Genomic DNA, 17,869 nt, shown 5'->3' with positions numbered 1-17,869 from the left:
TCCCCAGGAGTTATTTGACAGAAACTCCACTGGTGATATTTCAGTAGGTTGGACAGGGTATCTCAGAAGGAAATCCAACTCAGCAGGGGTAATTTCTTTGTTCATTAAAAGAATCTGGAGAAACAACAGATATAAAAAGAAATATTGGACAGCATTTTGATGCGCACACTGCCAGTTGATTAGGGTCTAAGGAGCATCCAACCAGTATAGATGAAACAAGACTTTTCCTACCTGGAAGGTGAGTAGAGCTATGTATGTGAGTTTGTCACACTCGAACAGGCCTCTGGTGGTGTACTGGAAGACTGAAAAAGTTATGTTGTCAATTAAGTTGGACACCCGCTGCTTCAGATCATCGTTGGGTTCAGCCTTCATAACTGCCTTTTGGAAGACCACACTAAAAGCCTGAGAAGTAAGAAGCAAAGTCAGCATTGCTTTGGTTCCTCAGACAATGCTGACTGATCAAATTACTTACCTCAAACTTTAATTAAATTAATAAATGTATTAACAATCTATTGAATTGAGACATTCACCTCAGATCTGAAAATGAAGTTGGTTGCAAATATTAAAAAATATCCAAGATATAAAAGTTAATGCGGTGTTTGTTTTGCAACATACCGTATTTTCTCGCATATTACCCGCTTACGCATATTAGCCGTACCACTAAAATTCCCTTAAATCATTTAATTTCACAATTTCCCTCATATAAGATTCTTCACCTTTAATTTTGGTCTCTCATTGTTATGGCTTTTGGAGATTATGAAGATTTATATTTAAAAACCCAGTATTAATTTTGAAATAGGAAACATTGAATTATATCCGGTAGAAAGGAATTGGTTCTGTTTGTCGTGAACAGGACTAAAACAGATGCAGATCAAGGAACACAATGGGGCCATGTTTACAGAGTTCCCCAAACAAGTAAGCAACAGGCACCAAGGATGCTCCCTTAAATATTTATTTTTTTAAAAAAATGTAAAAACCAGAATCACCTACACCTCATGGATGACGGGCACAAGTTAATGGACTGCTGAGCAATCAGAGACAACTCTTCACTTTGTTTTTAACTTCTGTAATAATGCTTACAAGGAAGAGAGTATTTGTCATTCTATTACACCTGTGCTAAGGCTGAGATAGTATTAGACCCCAGCGCATTCTTTGTGGCTCCGCTGTTTGGGTTATAAATTCTTTGGCACAGAACAACGGGCTTTTGCTGTAGTTCTTATGTGAGAATGAACAAAACAGAATCTTGATAAATAAGGAGTTAACAGCTGATTTAAAAGGCAGGATTCCTAGAATTAGTATGGGAAAATATATTCAAGAAAAATTGAATGGAAATGTCTTTCCATTGGTTTAATGTTTTTCATCTTTTATTTGAATGGTATTAGCTTGATTTTGTAAAATGAGAATACCTTCCAAATGTATAGTAGGTTAAAGGCCAAACCTCTGGCAAAAGTCAAATGTGTTCTTTGACTCCAACTCAAATTGTTTTTTCTTCTGGAAGAATGCACTGACTCAGTTTTAGCTTCAGATTTAAGTGATTTCATACAATGCAGTATCAATAAATCTTAGATTTGTCATTGAGTCTTGCAGTAAAAGCCAGGAGGCAGATGGAGATGCCACACCCAACTGCCTTTCAGTTTAATGCCTTTGTAGGGGTAGACTAAACTTGCAAACAATACTGTGTCAGGCAAAAAGATATGAAATATTTGTAGGTATAATAAAATCTGTAAAATTACGTTTTAAAAGTGAAACCAGTCAATTTGGATACATTATTAAACTCTGATCAACATTTTAAGATGCCAGAGACTTTTCTCAGACCACAATTCCACGATATGGATAACGTTTGGTTTTAACAGGAGGGGACAACATCCTACACTTCTTGGAGTGCGATGGGGATTTTGAGGGAGATGTTCCCTGATCCTTTGATCTCATTGCATAGTGACACAGTTGGGATTATTTAAATCCATGCAATTTTTTCTCTGGTAATACCTCAAGTCAAAGGGATACATTAATCACCCTCAATCTATTGAACGACTTTTAAAAAATTATTGCCAAGGAAAATTACTTAGATTGTTTAAGATTTTATTAGAAATCTTATTTGCGATGAAACGATCCATTTTTATAAAGTTTCTTGATATTTGTGTCTCGTATTGATTGGGAACATTGGCTCTTTCAACCACTTTATTATTCTTTGTACCTAAGAATACATTTTCCTCTATCTGACAATGATATATTGCTCTAACATTGTGTGATAAACTTAAATTATAAAGAGTTTCGTGTTGTTAAATCTACATCATAAAGGGTTTCCCCTTGTACAACAGAATCCAATTGTGTTTTTTTCAGTTTTATTTTTAAATAAACTACAGGGTTTGTAACTGTACTGGTGAGAGTTGAGTGTGATTGCAAACTATATCTCAAAGTACCTCTTCTTAGAGCTTGCTGGATGACAACATGAAAGACTTTAAGCTCTACATAACCACATTAGGGAGCCACAAACCCAATAAAACAGGGAAAAGAACATAAAAGTCAGAGAGAAAATGGAGAAGGGAGGGTCGGAAATGAGGAGTGAGTGTTAAGAAGGATCTCACAGAATGGCCCTTGAGGGGTGTGGGAACATGGCCAGTCAATAGATTGGCTACCTTTAGAGAGAACTGGTACATGGGATGGATTTTATTGAGGTCGTTCATTATGAAGTATAATAACGAAGCTCGTGCTGCTGCAGGTCTGTAGTGCTCCCGCGCTTCATTAATTTTAGCTTCTGTCACCTTTGATTCTTTTACCTACAGTGAAACAAAATCATAACCAAACCAAACCAAAATGAATTTATGAACACCACATGAAAAAATTAAATAAACTTCAGAGGCTTATCCAATTACACAATTTGAGCAAAAAATTCAGCTTGCCAAACTGCTCCCTTATTAAAAAAAAATCCCCATCCCCTTGCTGTCACTCCTCTTCCTTTGAAGGGGAGTGAAAGGCTACATTTTTGCGCCCTCCTTCCCCATTGTTTAGTTTTCACACTAATTCTGGAGTGCCGTCAATGGCAAATCAGCAGGCAGGCTGGCTCTATTGTAAATGTATGTATGTACTATGTATGTATGCATGTATGTTATAACTGTCCGGCTGGGCTGTACCTGGAATGTTGCTTGTTGTACAAAGTACAATATGTATGTACAATGACAATAAAGATTAATAAAAAGAATAAAAATATTATATATATATATATATATATATATATATATATATATATATATATATATATATATATATATATATATATATATATATATATATATATATATATATATATATATGTATATATATATATATATATATATATGTTTTTATAATATTTTTTATTTGTTTTGTGTGTATCTATACACACACACACAATACTATATAAACATTTTGATACTTTACTTTTTCCAAAATATCAGCAGCAGTGCTTTTAGTTGTCTCCAGCTTTTCCACGAGCACAGTGTCACCTAGGAAGTTCCCTGAAGCTGCGGACAAGCGAGTGAGCAGGTTGTCCTCCAAAGTCTTCAGAGTGATTTTGAAACCATTTTGCTGTTTTGTCAGATTGGACTAAAATGAGAAATGCAGAAAAGATTTAATGTCATATTTTACATGGTAAGCTAATACACATGTTATCCGACTCTTTTTATTGTCCAATATTATTAGATATGTCCATGCAGATGTTCATGGATCCATTCCAATACGTAAATTCCATTACAGCTGAAGGACATGTAAAAGGTAGAACTAAATCAATATCTGATTAATTGCTAGCAGAGTCAAAAAGGAATTGCTGAGGGCCTGATTAGCCAATTTCAGGTTTGATGCTGATATTCATTGTCTGCCAATCACTGCAGCCTGAACCTTGGTGTGTAAAATTCTAGCAACAGATTGGCTAGGGATGGTTTGAATCAATATAATATATTCGTTTTTGAATAAAGCTCTGTCGCAAACTTTGCTTCTGTATTTCTTCAGGGAAAAAAAACAAGTTAGAGCTACTTCTAGTCAGATGTTTTGTGGGGAGAAGAGTGTCAACAGAAAATGGTAATTTTCTTCATCCTTTTTTTGTCCTTCATCATAGTTAGTTGCAGCTTCTGTTTCATTGTGTTTGGGTGCTCAAATTTATGCATATGGTTTATTTTGTCTGCAGTGCCTACATCTGCCAAATAAATTATTTAAATGACATTTTCCATCTCTACAACTAATGAATTAAAGACTTCTAAAAATTAATCTTAAAAAAAAAAAATATTGGTGCCCAAACTCTTTCATACCACTGTACATTATTGAAGAAAAAAAAGTGCCACAATATGTGCAATCACAGAGTTTCTTGTTTTGGTATGTTATTATGACAGGGGAGTAAAAGTGTCTTTTTTTTAACAATTATTTGATAGTTGGGATAGATAAGTGCCACACTTTCACCTCACTTCTGAATAGTTTCAGAGTCGCTTGACAAAAAACATTCATTACCTATCTTAAATCACAGCAGGTAAGCAGTGAGTTTTGCAAATCATGCTGGTTAATTGTTCCCTTTATGACAGCATCTCCCACTGTGGTGATTAAAGTTATTTTGCAGCATTGTTAAAACTAATTTAGCTTCTCCATTATACGAATATCTGAATTTATCATCACTCATTCAAATGAGGGAAAGTTGGCCTTTGGAAAAAGTTTATGTCATAAGTGGCCTTTTATGAAATAACCTGAAAGTGCTGGACAAAAAAGGTTTGAATAGATGACATTTAACCTTAAGAAAATGACCTGTGTGAGTCAACAGTGACCTTCTACTTGCCCACTCATGTTCTTCCCAAGAGAAGATTCAACCTACTCCCAAAATATTCCCCAAAAGATCCAATTATAAGACTGCATATAGCGATTTGCTTTCACTGGCAATGGCAATTACCCCCTGCTTGGCAAAAAATAAACAATTAACCAGTCAGCAGAACATAGTAATTAGGATTTAAATATTTTGTAGGCAATCTATCATCTTTGAGACAAACAAGAGCCACAGAGCAACCCTGTTAAGATAATTTGGGAAATAGACCATTTTAACTCTCATTTGTGAACAATGTATGAATTTTGTAGAAGAAAAGCATACAGTCATGCTGATATGTGCAGGGGGGAAGAGCAGAGAAAGTAAATGTGGCAAGAGGTTGTTGATTGATCCCCCCGAGCACCCACCATAAAGCCAACTTGACATTTTAATCTCCTTAGCCCATATTTGGTGGGGTTAAATGAGAGCTATTATGGTTTGGTAGCAACACAAATGCCTATGAAAGGTAGAATGGTGCAAAGTCACACAAATGAATACAAATAGGTACAGCCAATTCGTGTTTCAATATAAATTGTCTTTTTTTTTTTGGTGGTGGGGGGTGGGGGGTCGTTTTATTGGTCCACTTTATATACCCACAACAGGATTTGATTCTGAAGGCTGTGGTTTCATAAAGGTTATTCCCAGCTGCCACCCTTCTCAACTTACGGTGTTAATTAAAATGACGAGTGAGTTGGATACGTTTTTTTTCTTTATTTGCCTTCCTCTCTGAGTTAAATGCAAATTAAACTTCATTAAACAAACTCACAACTCCACCTTCTTTGCTAAGAATATAAAGACTTTGAGCACCCTGACATAGAGTGTGTATACTTTTATTTATTAAATATGCTGATTCATCTAATGATAAAAGTCTCAGGTCAGAAGAAAGCAAACAACATGGAGGTTGAAGACACAAACACAGCTTAAGAACATTTTTGGCTGGATTGGAGAGTTGGAAAGGATGTATTTGCATCCTGTATACGTATCATTCCAGGTGCTGTTCAATAAAATATTTTCGCGAGGGTGTGTTTTTCTCGGGAAGCTCCTTTTCCTCCCACAATCCAAAAACACGTGGGGTAGGATTTTGAAAACTATAAATTGCCCCTAAATGTGTATGAGTGGTAGGCATGAATTGTTTTGTCAGTCTCCTTGTGCCCTACGATTGACTGGCCACCGATACAGGGAGTCACCCTGCTTGGGACCTATAGTTTGCTGAAATAGGCCCTAGAACTCCTCTCGAACCTTCCGAGGATAAGTGGTTTGGAAATTGAAAGAATTAATGAAATATATTTATTGTGTTCAGACTTAAAAATAGTAAATTACTTCATATAAACTTCATTTTAACCTTAGCTCTCTTCAGAATATTCATGTTTTCTTTCACTTTTCAGGATCCCCATGAAAGAAAATTCTATTTCTACATATTCCTCAAACTGATATTGTGTGCTGCTTTGTTTTAGTATTCTACTGACGCTTTGGCTAGATTGAATTGAACTGCTGAATTGCTTCTCATATCATATCTGTACATTTTGCTTGGTTGAGCACGAACTTCTTCTGTATACAAATGTTTGCTGTGCTATGGGTGCAACTGAAATTTTCATTTCTTGTCCAACCAATTTTCTCCTCTCAACTAATTTTCTGAACCGCTTAATCCTCATTAGGGTAGCGGGGGGTGCTGGAGCATACCCCAACTGAGTCCGGGCCAGAGGCAGGGGATATTACGAATCGGTGGTCAGCCCATCGCAGGGCACAAGGAGACAGAAAACGATGCACTCCCACACCCATGCCTAGGGGCAATTCAGAGTGTCCAATCAGACTACCATACATGTTTTGGGGGGAAACCAGAGTAACCGGAGGAAACCCATACATGCCCGGAGAGAACATGCAAACTCCACACAGATGGACCGACCTGGATTTGAACCCAGGACCCAAGAGCTGTGAGGCCTGCACGCTAACCGGGCCACCCAACTAACCAATTTTTCAGAAGAGATTTTTTTTTTTTTTTTATAGTACAACAACTGTCTTTTGTTTCTAAACAAGCATGTGGGACTGACGAAGCCAGGCACCTCTGCTTGTCATTTATAAAGAGTTTAATAGGTGGAAATGGAGTTTAATAGGTGGAAATGGGGATCTTAGAATAGTTGAAACCAATTGGGGCATTTCCATTTAAAATACATCTCTACTTAAAAAAAAAAAAAAAATCAAGTTACGAAACCAAGCTTGGAACAATTTAATTTCTTAAGTGGAGATACCACTGTTTCCATTTTTTGAAGAAAATTGAAAACTATCATTTAAAAAATATTCTCCTAAAATACTCATGAAATGTTAAGCATAAGTATTTTTTTTTTGGTTGAAACAATAGTGTACGTAGACAGAAAGTCTGTTCGATCCATTATTCAAGTTATATTAACTTCTGTTCTCTACAACATTTCAGCCACAAATGTCATAAGCGGAGAGTAGAGTTGTCGCACTTGTCAGTGGAACCGCCGAAGTGTATCAGTGATTTGTCTAATTGCCATGGCACTGTGTTTCCCCCAGCCAATCCCTTTTAGATACACTGACATTAAAAGAGCACATTTGTTGATGAGACGGGTGTTAAGCATCATTAGGTTCTTGGGCTTTGATCCACTATATTCTCACTTAATCACTTGCATTTACATTCAATCCATGCACTATGTCATAGACTTCATGAGTACGTGGTGCTCATTAATCCTCAAAAGTACACCGGCAGTGACATCTTAAAGGTACAGCTAGCAATCAACTAAGTGGAACCAAAGTGCTATCTTAGATAGGGTAAAAAGGTACATAATGTGGGCAGTTACTGACTGTATATACCTTGAATTATGTCTATTAATTTTGAAGAATATTATACATGTATAGTTGCAAAACCTCTCAAGTTAAAATTGTTACAGGGGAATTCAGCATGCTATTATTAGTTCAGTTTGAATATTACATGGTGTTTATACAGGTTGTAAAGTGTACCATTCCTTTGATGAATTAATGGAACACATCAGTGACCCGTGTTATTACAGTATTGGGTGACACTATTATGCTGTGAATACTGCTACAACACTGAATTATTTGTTTATTGCTCATGGTAGTTACTATGTGTTATTCATTGTAATTTTTTAAAACTTTTGTCTAGTTTTTACTAAGCTGCTTAAAATGAATGCCATCAATATTATTTCTGCTTCTTCTTGCCATCCATTTTCTTGAAAACTTATAATTTTGGGTGTAAAATTAATTTAAATGTGTATATGGGGAATGTGGATGTAAATGACATTGCCCTTATCGGTTAGTTTAGTGATTGACTAGTGGTCTCTTTAGGGCAGGGGTCGATTGCCAAGATACTCCTGGTAGATGGCCTCAGAATAAGATTTGATCCGGTTAGTTTCTTCCAGGCCTGAAGAATATTTCATTTGTACCACGACATTACAATGGTTCCACAGAAATACTCACACTTTGTTTGAACATGTGCTGTGATCCTTCACCACTTCAGTATGTTTCATTATTTTTAACCCTAGTGACATAGCATCCCAACTCTAAAAGGTAGGTGTTGAGCAAGCAGCTTGGAAGTGTGACATTTCTGTGTCTGTAGTATGAGGTTAAGTTTTTGGGTATCACATGCAGCAGTAAAAGCCTGCATGAATACTTCATCCATACAGCTGGTTTCGATCAGAACTGTCACTATTCAGTTATGTTGAGACTAAGTCTAACAAATGAATATATGTACAACTGATAAATGATACTTATGCATCACCTTTACAACTAGTCAATCGCACAAGATCAAAACTTTTCTTTAAAGTCGTGCAGCATTAATTTGATCAGCTCTGCTCACATTTAATCCATCGTATAAAAAACTCAATCGACCAGCATCAAGTAGAACAGTAGCAGTCTCCCAAGGCAACAGACTTATATCCTGATAATTATCACACGTCGACTTTGCGAGCCGTTAATCAAAGGCACCATCTGAAAGTTGATCATTCAAAGAGACCAGACCTTCTAAAGCTTTATGATATACTGCTTCTTTGCTGATGAATTGGTTTTAACATGACTAATAATGAGTGCTACTATGTGTGGTTCAAGTCTGGACCATGTAGCCTCTCAGCAAATTTTCTTTTCAACACCATATGGCAGACAGTACTAAGCTCAAGAATGACAGTGTTTTAGTTTAGTAATAACTGTGAAAGGTACCACTTTCATGTCCGAACACTCTTTGTGTCAGTGGCATTCTACACATTAGTGCTCTGTCAAGAATTCCGCTTTGCAGTCAGAATGTTTGATCAGACGGTATTTTACAGTGTCCTCACCTTTAGCTCCTCCAGATCAGGTCTCTCCATGCTAACCACAGCTGCCAGCAATTGGTCCTCCAGCCCATCTCTCATCACCGTGAAATTTATCAAAGTGCACTGAGCTTGTAGCTCTGGCTGGTAATGAGGATTGGCAAGTTTTGTGTGCAGAATGAGGCGGAATCCTGGGTTGTATTCACACTCCTTGTTGCCAATCTTTATGTACCTGTTCAAATGAATGAGATCTAGTAAATTTTTGAATGTCTCGGATGAAGTGTGATGTGTATTTGCACACTAATAGATAGTCCTTGACATTTAAATGATAGTGCCAGGGACATTATTTTTTTACGGCCATGTCTGGGGAGGAGGTGGGGGAGCAAATAGTAATTTAAACTACCAACACATTACAATACCAATAATAAAAATCCCCCAAAAATATTCAGATTTGTCTTCTCTTGCTTCCACTCCTCCCCTTGACCTTTTGCCCTTGAAAGCCAGCATATAATTGCCAGAAAATCCAAATTTAAGGTTCAGAACTAGTTACTCTGCAGTGCATCTTAGTTTTTAACTAGACTTTTATACTTTATATACAGTACACCCATGGCTGAAATAACTGTCACCAGCAATCTTCCTGGACTGTGACTGTCAATCACAATGAAAAAACACATTTTTATTAGACAGGAGACTCTGGGTCCTGTCATAGTTAGCAAAAACTAGGGATACGAAACCACAACAGCCAGTGACATTTAAAAATAGCCATTGGTATTTGTATAGAAGAACATTGCTGCCACACCATTTCACAGGGTTGCAACATCTGCTCAGTTATACTGGCTGAAAAATATTTCCTTGATATTAAGCCGGTTTTCAAAGATTCAAATGATTTGCCTCCAAAAGGGCAAATAAACTATAAATGATGGAAGTCTGAGTATTGAGTGCGAGGAGTGGAGAACTAAACATTACCCCTCCACTGAGTTGAGGGAAGGGGAAGAGACAAAGAATGACAAATTTAAATTGGTGATTAAGTAACACATTAACTGTGTCTGTGTCATTTTATAATGAAATCATGTTTTGAAGTGGACCGTTCAGAGATTTATCGTTCCATCCCAGGTCTGGACTTTCCTGCGATTGGCTGTCCAACAAATCAAGTTGTCCACTGCCTGGTGCCTGTATTTAACTGGAAAAAGCTCCAGCATCCCCTGTGATCCTTGTGAGGGCTAAGTGGTATGAATGAATAAATTGTGGACCACTTCAAGCATAGGCACATAAAACTGGACTGTTTGAGCAAGCAAATTTGTAACTATGCCTTGGAAAAAGGGTCCATATATATTTAACTGGCAAATTACATTTTGTTGTAAAAGATCATAGAAATTGGGTAATGAAAATAGAGGAAAAATTCCAATTATTAACATACAATGTTACATTTTAGGGCGGCTTGAGTAGTTAGCACGTCAACCTCACAGCTCTGGGCTCTGGGTTCAATTCCAGGTTGGTCCATCTGTGTGGAGTTTGCATGCGTGGGTTTTCTCCAGGTACTCCAGTTTCCTCCCACATTCAAAGGACATGCATGTTAGGTTGATTGGACACTCTAAATTTCCTCTAGGTATGAGTGTGAGTGTGAATGGTTGTTGGTCTCCTTGTGCCCTGCGATAAGCTGACCACCTATACAGGGTCCCCCACCTCTGACCCAAAGTGAGCTGGAATAGGCTCCAGCACTCCCCATGACCCCAATGAGGATGAAGCGGTTCAGAAAATGAATGAATGTATGTTACACTTTACATTGCATATTTAAAACAACAAACCCTATTTTTTTAATTGCTCTTGAGAATACAGTGTATTTGTATTTACCTGCCCTTCTTAATTGTTTCTCTTCCTAGTAGAGGTCCAAGAACAGGGTCTAAGTTTTCTTCCAAATTCTCGATCAGAACCACATCACCCTGTGCCATTGCTCTTTCAATGACATCCAGGTATCTTTTCATATGAAATACATAGCAAGATAAAAGATCTTCAGCTCATTATAATAGACAGCTATCTATTATATCTTACCCTCTCTGTCCAATGCGGATGACATTCAATTGTTCCCCGTATTTGGTCTTAATCCATTTGATGCCCTGGAGTTGAGGATCCACCATGAGGGGCCAGCGCTGACAGTTGGTTAGAATGGTGGCATTCTCAGCGGACATCCTGTCTGCGGGTAGGCCTTCATTCTGCCAGGTGGCAATGTCAGCATCGTCAGTGAGCATAGTTAACGGGTCCAAGCCAAATGTTACTGGAATGGGAACCTTTATGAAAATATCAAAGCAAGATAGAGAGAGTATAATATTATAGTACTCATGTAAAACATCAGTTAAAAATAGAATTATGAGCCCCAAAATATATCGCTTCAACTCATTCGTTCATGAGGGACAGCGATGTTACAATTCAACCGTAACAGTTTTGAAAATATCATTTTTGTATCAAATCCTAAACTGTGTCCCAAGTTCCATCGAGAAATTCGGGAAATGCAAGTGCCCCGCCCCCTAATTCATTATTTATTGAGATTGCAACTTAATGATTGTAACATATAAATAAATATAAAAACCTAATCCTCACACAGATTATTGTCAAAGTTCGAACCAGCTTTTAAATAGGTTACTAATTTGGATGCTGCAGTTTAAAATAGAGTATGGATGTAAACTGTCTTTTTCTGCAAGTGAGGTAGCCTGACCCAGGGCAATATCTGGTACTGCAGGCTTTTTCAAAAGCTTCCGGGACTTAGTTTTGTAAGATGAGAGGTTGTGCCCTGGGTGCAGAGTTGATTTCCATAAATGGAAATTAAATGTGCTGTTCTTTAGCCTCGGAGGCAATTGTACCTTCTACAGGGAAGCACTCTTTTTCTCAACATGTTATGGAACTTTATGGACATTGACAGTAACCACTCAAACAGATAAAAACTACCCACCCTGAGTTGAGTAAGGTGAGGTTTCCAGTTCTCAGTCATTAGATGTAACCTATAGCTTTTTGGGAAGTAGCCTAAGTAGGAAATGAAAGCAGTGATGAGGAGGACATCTCCACACAGCATCATTTTCTGTTTTCTGAAACTTTCAATAGCTTCTACCCAGCGTACATTCTCTGATGCGAGACCTCCCACCTGAAATAGAAGACACAATGTGAAAATATTCCCAAAGGGTTCCCAGTAAATTCTAATATAAATTAATCTGTAGACCCGATCATGAAAGAGAGCAGAACAAAAAATATCCTCACAAACAAGTTTGCCACCTTCAGGTCCACTTTTAATAGGTTGTTATATTCTTTACTGCCTCTCTGCTCATGTAACAACACCTTTACTCTTTATTGCGGCAGTGATGCCATTCTCCTCCAGGGATCAACAATATTCAACATAATATCCTAGCTTTTCCAAAATCAAGTGACTGCCCTTGGGCACCAAGTTTAACTTCTCTAGAATACATCACAAAAACCCTGCATACATCAGCATATTGGCAACATTTGCATTGATATCTGTGACTGACTGGAAGACAAGGGGGGGAAAAACTTTCCTTTATTATTGCAGCTGTCAGGCATTTTGCTACCAAACAACAATTTAGATTAACAGGATCAACAGTCCTCTTGTTTGTTTTTTCCAGTCAGCAGAATTACATAATTGCATGTGTGAGGGAGAGAGATGCTAAACATTTGGATTTGAATTTAACAAATAGACAGTATTCATAGGTATGAATACATATTTAGGATGGAATAGTGGGACATTGTGTGTTTTCATTTTTCATTTATTTTCAACCAAAGGAAGAATAAGGAAAGATGAATAAAAAAGCCGGGTAAATACCACTGTTAGTAATACTATACTGGTTATTCCCATTTTTCTTATTAAAAAGTGATGCCTGGCAGGTTTTGACTCAAGAAACTTTTTAAAGTGTAATTGCACATTTACTTGGTGGCTTGCAGGACTGTGCTTACTGTCAGAGTTTGTTCAGGGAGTTACTTAGACTACTATTTTTGGTTGGGGAGGGCGAAATTTTAGATTATTGTTTTGGGGGAGCGCAATTAACAGTACAATTAACAGAGTCTTATTATTAATAAGACATTTATTCTACATTTCCTGTGGAACAATAATTGGTAAACTTAGCATTGTCAACCTTTTTACACTAAGCTTAAGCAAATTTTTACTTATCCAGAAAATCTAACTATTCTGCTTAGTCGCCATTTGGGCTTTTGCTTTCCCCACACCTGCACTTACTGACTGACTATCAATTTGCATTGTTATGGCTGGTCACCAATTTAGGGTGTCCCCCGCCTGGTGCCCATAGTTAGTTAGCTACAGCACTCCCGCGATCCTTGTAACGATAAGTGTTACGGAAAATGAAAGAATTCTGTGGACATTTTCTAGACTAAGGCATTCAGCAAAATGGATATGCTCACCAGACGGTTCGCCAGGGTGATGGTGTGTGCAGTCGATTTTGCTTCCTGTTGGGACTTCAGTTTGTCCTCAGTGGCTTTCTCAAATTTTGCCGTAAGCTTGGCGAGGTTCTCATTAAGGTGCTGGTATGCCGTCAAATGCATGCGCACACAAAACCAAAACACAGATTGACATTTGTTAAAAGTACAGCATTGACATACAGACACAAAGATCACTGCTGTCTGTAAATTGCAAAAAGTTGGGCACAAGTGAAAAGTTGGATAAAATGTATCATTCTGCCCACAATGGATTTATTTCTCACATTGAGGCAATTAGCACAAGGACAAACAGGATTATTTGGTGTAGGCACACTGGTTCAGGAGATTAGTTTGAGGATTGCTTATTCCCTCTGTACTCACTATTTGCCCAAATGATCTGACAGGGGGATGAGAAATGACAAACAGAAGTCACGCTGGATCTTATTAACAGTCGTCACTGTAAACTCTGCAGGATTTGACGCAAGCAGCAGACAACACCACAGCATCTCAGGCCGCCTAGAGTTTCACGCTCTGCTGGGGTTCTGTAGCTCTCTGAGGTTGTGAATGTCAAGCGTCACAGAGAAACAATTATTTACAGCTGCTTTTATCAATAGGGGTTTTAGGCTGATGGTTTGAGTTTTGATTAATGAACAGTAAAAGCCTAAATAGGACTGCACCAGCTTTGTATTGATGAAATGCTCGGGAGTATATAATTACTGGCTGCGCTCATGTGTCAAATGTCACTCAAAACTTGTTAAAATAATTCCTCTCCTGAATTATTTTTTCAGTTTATTGCCTCTGGTTGTTTTTGTTACCTTTCCGTGGAATAAAATTCTTAATATATCCTATACCTACAGGGTTTAGACGTATTCATACAACATTCTTGCATATTTATAAATCTTTTTTTATTTGCTTCAACCTCCAGTTGTGGTCAAAAGTTGACATACACTCGTGAAGAACACAAATGTCATGGCTCTCTTGAGTTTCCAGTAATTTTTAAAACTCTGATTTTTCTCTGATAGAGTGATTGGAACAGATACTTTGAAGTTTGGTTGTTCTTTTATGACGTTATTATGCGTTAACAGAAAAAAGTGATCAAATCTGCTGGGTCAAAAATATACATACAGCAACACGAATTAGCAATTTTGGTGACTTAGAAAGTTGTCAGTGAAATGAGATTCATAGAATGGCCTCTTAACTTTTTCTGAGTGATTAAGTGACTACGGCTGGTCACTTCTCTGGGGCCATTTAAATAGACTCATTGGATGCAAATGCCCACAAACGCTACAATGGGAAAGTCAAAGGAGCTCACCCTGCATCTGAAAAAGTGAATCCTTGACTTGAACAAGTCAGAAAAGTAACTTGGAGCCATTGCAAAGCAGCTGCAGGTCCCAAGAGCAACAATGCAAACAATTCTGCGTAAATATGAAGTGCATGGCACTGTTTTGTCACTGTCATTATCAAGAAGAAAACGCAAGCTATCACCTGCTGCAGAGAGAAAATTGGTCAAGAGGGTGACGATTTAACCGAGGTCACCAAAAACCAGATTTGCCAAGAATTAGAAGCTGCTGGAACACTGGTGTCAGTGTCCACAGTCAAGCGTGTTTTGCATCTTCATGGACTGAGAGGCTGCCGTGCAAGAAGGAAGCCCTTGTTCCAAAAGTGGCACCTTAAGGCTCGACTAAACAAAAATAAAACATTTATGTGTCTGATTCAAGATGGAATTCAGGAAAATATTGCAGTGAAAAACTATTGCATCTCAGATATTTATGATTAACCAAGCCAATTGAAAATTGAGCAATCCATATATATTCCATAGGACCTGCTCTATTGACCATTGTTATGCTATGTTTATTGAATGGCCCAATGAAAAAAATGACCATTTTATGATGCCATTTTCAATTCTTATGTAGTCATACTAAATATGACATATAGTTGGTAAATTGAAAGTCTTCGAATGGCGCCCCAGGAATACAATGCTGGGAATGCATCTGCATTTTAGTAGGGAATAGGTGGCTGCCACACCATTTTGGGAAATGCAGTTCAGTGTTTTACAATGGTGCACAACTACATCTTCAAATGAGGAAGTATTGTTAAGCACTTTAAGAAACATTTGATGTGCGGGGTAGTGGTGTATGGGATCTTATATGGACCTAATCATACAGTTATGGCGATCTGACAAAAAAACGGTTTTAATATCCTATCACTGGGAGCTATCTATTTCATTTTTTGCAGTCCCTTTCAGAGGGAATTCGATAAGAAAACAACTGAAGCAATCCCTTATTTCCAACCCCCTAAATACTGTAAAATCAACAACACTCCGAAAGTGAGCCATCTGCTTTGGCAAGTCGTTCTTATAAAATATGGTGATTTTTACCACACTTTGCTGTGATGAAATACCAAAAATGTGAACAATTGCATCATAACAGAACCTCCTATAGTCTAAATGGATATAATGGGCATTTAAAAAAAAACATTGTTGTATTTTGAGCTATAATGTGGACCTGATGATAAACTGCACCCACCAAATTTGACAAGAGAATTATTTGTTAATATATTATAGGCCATACTAGGCTATAAACCACAGGATGCTACATTGCATAATGGAATATGCACTAAAAGACATGCAACTCATTAGCCTTTAAAACACCATAAATTAGCTCATTTCAAGTGGGAGGCGGGCAGGGGGCAGACAGGGGTTGGACCACAGTCTAAGGAAGCAGTTAGCCAAGGGAAGGTTGTGAAAATGTTTTGAATTCTAAGATCTCTAAATAAACACAAGGTATGGTATTAACACACAATTTACTAAAAACGACAGGAACCAGGGAGGACAGGAAGAGAGGAAAATTATGGTGTAAGAGAAACACTGTTCCAAGAAAACTGAGGAGAAAATGTGGGATGAAATAGACAAATAATGAGGCAATGAACAGATAGTGAGCACAAAAAGAAGAGGGGAGGCTGATTGCCAAGACACATGAAGCAAGCAACAACAGGTGAATGAATTAGTAATCACAAGGACGAGATACACGGAGCAAAAAACCAGAATGAAATCAAATTTAAACACGGAAACAACAGAGAAAGAAACCAAACAAAAATACAATCACCCCAGAAAATAATAACTAAGTTATTTTATAGTCGGGTCTAATTCTGTTGCATTTAAAAAAAAAAGTCAGTTTTAGATTATTTAGTATGCAACATTCTATTGATTTTTTTTACAACTCGCATCCTGGTTTTTCTTTGTCCTGTAAAAAACAACAACAACAACAACAACAATAACGACACAAATCTCTCATTTCATCTCTTACACTGATCTTATTTTTGATGGTGGCAAGCTTCCCTTGAGCAGCAGCCAGCTCAGTGTTGGCTTTATTCAAAGCATGGCGCTTAGGCTCCACCTTGCAGTATACTTTGTGGAATGTGACTATGTTCAAAACCCAGGAGCAAAGGCCCGCTGCTGCACTCGATTTTGAGGCAATGAGTTCCGGCTGGAATTCTGGATCCTGAATTGGTTGAAGAAATAGACACTTATTGAATTTATAAGGAGAGTAGAGTATGCCAGCACTGCTTTACCATAAGACGGGTGATGTACTTGCACTGAATACTGAACTACAAGATACAAACCTGCTTATTTGCCCAGTAAAGGGAACGAACAGGCGATATATAAAAATGACCGTAAATTGCTCTGCCCGCAGTTTGAAAAATTACACACTATGAGTTTGAATATAGGGGCAGTATTTTCTTCAAAACATCTCAAACAACTGGCTAAATTATCTAGATTGGATATTAGTGGCCCATTAATTATTAAGTTGCCTAGTTCCAAACTCTATTAAATATCCAATATCCAATTAGGTTCAAGGAAATTGAAGCAGCAACCACATTCGAAAAATTAAATATATAATCTTTGTTTAGAGAATGTCCTAAACTTAAATCTGTGATTGTCTTACCCCTTTATAATATGAAAGACTTTACAGGAATAATGCATACAACACAGGATATTAATATGAGAATCCATTATCGTGGTAACTGAGAGTTTTACAAATATAACAGACTAAAGAAGGTAAACAAGGTACGTACCATCGGGCAGTGTAATTAAAACCAATTAGATACTGCTTCTTTAAAGTTAAAATATTATATAGTGTGCTTTTAAGAGAGAGAATACCTTCAAATTTTATTTCCCATACCACTCATATATTCAAATGGATTGTGGGGGTACGGGAACCTATCCCAACTCCTTATGAGAAGCAGGTAGGGTGCACCCTGAATTGGTTACCAGCCAATCACAGAATTATTAGAATAAAATTAGATATAGGTAGTACGCTGAACAACTGGTTATCTGGTCCACCTC

General features: G+C 37.5%; 1 protein-coding gene across 1 annotated transcript in view; it reads right to left on the bottom strand.

Annotated features, from left to right (window-relative positions):
* dnah9 (dynein, axonemal, heavy chain 9) overlaps positions 1 to 17,869 on the bottom strand; it is a 126,025-nt gene that overhangs the window by 24,194 nt on the left and 83,962 nt on the right. The window contains 10 exon segments of the mRNA XM_077739642.1: positions 1 to 114; positions 232 to 402; positions 2,637 to 2,777; positions 3,418 to 3,582; positions 9,121 to 9,325; positions 10,945 to 11,067; positions 11,143 to 11,378; positions 12,038 to 12,226; positions 13,510 to 13,629; positions 16,830 to 17,024. The exon segment at positions 1 to 114 is cut by the window's left edge and continues 9 nt beyond it. Coding sequence (XP_077595768.1) covers positions 1 to 114; positions 232 to 402; positions 2,637 to 2,777; positions 3,418 to 3,582; positions 9,121 to 9,325; positions 10,945 to 11,067; positions 11,143 to 11,378; positions 12,038 to 12,226; positions 13,510 to 13,629; positions 16,830 to 17,024 — 1,659 coding nt within the window.

This window comes from Stigmatopora nigra, chromosome 18 (genome assembly GCF_051989575.1).
Source record: "Stigmatopora nigra isolate UIUO_SnigA chromosome 18, RoL_Snig_1.1, whole genome shotgun sequence".
Classification (NCBI taxonomy): Eukaryota; Metazoa; Chordata; class Actinopteri; order Syngnathiformes; family Syngnathidae; genus Stigmatopora; species Stigmatopora nigra.
The sequence above is the reverse complement of the archived record's forward strand: the minus strand, read 5'-3'. Positions and strand labels throughout refer to the sequence as shown.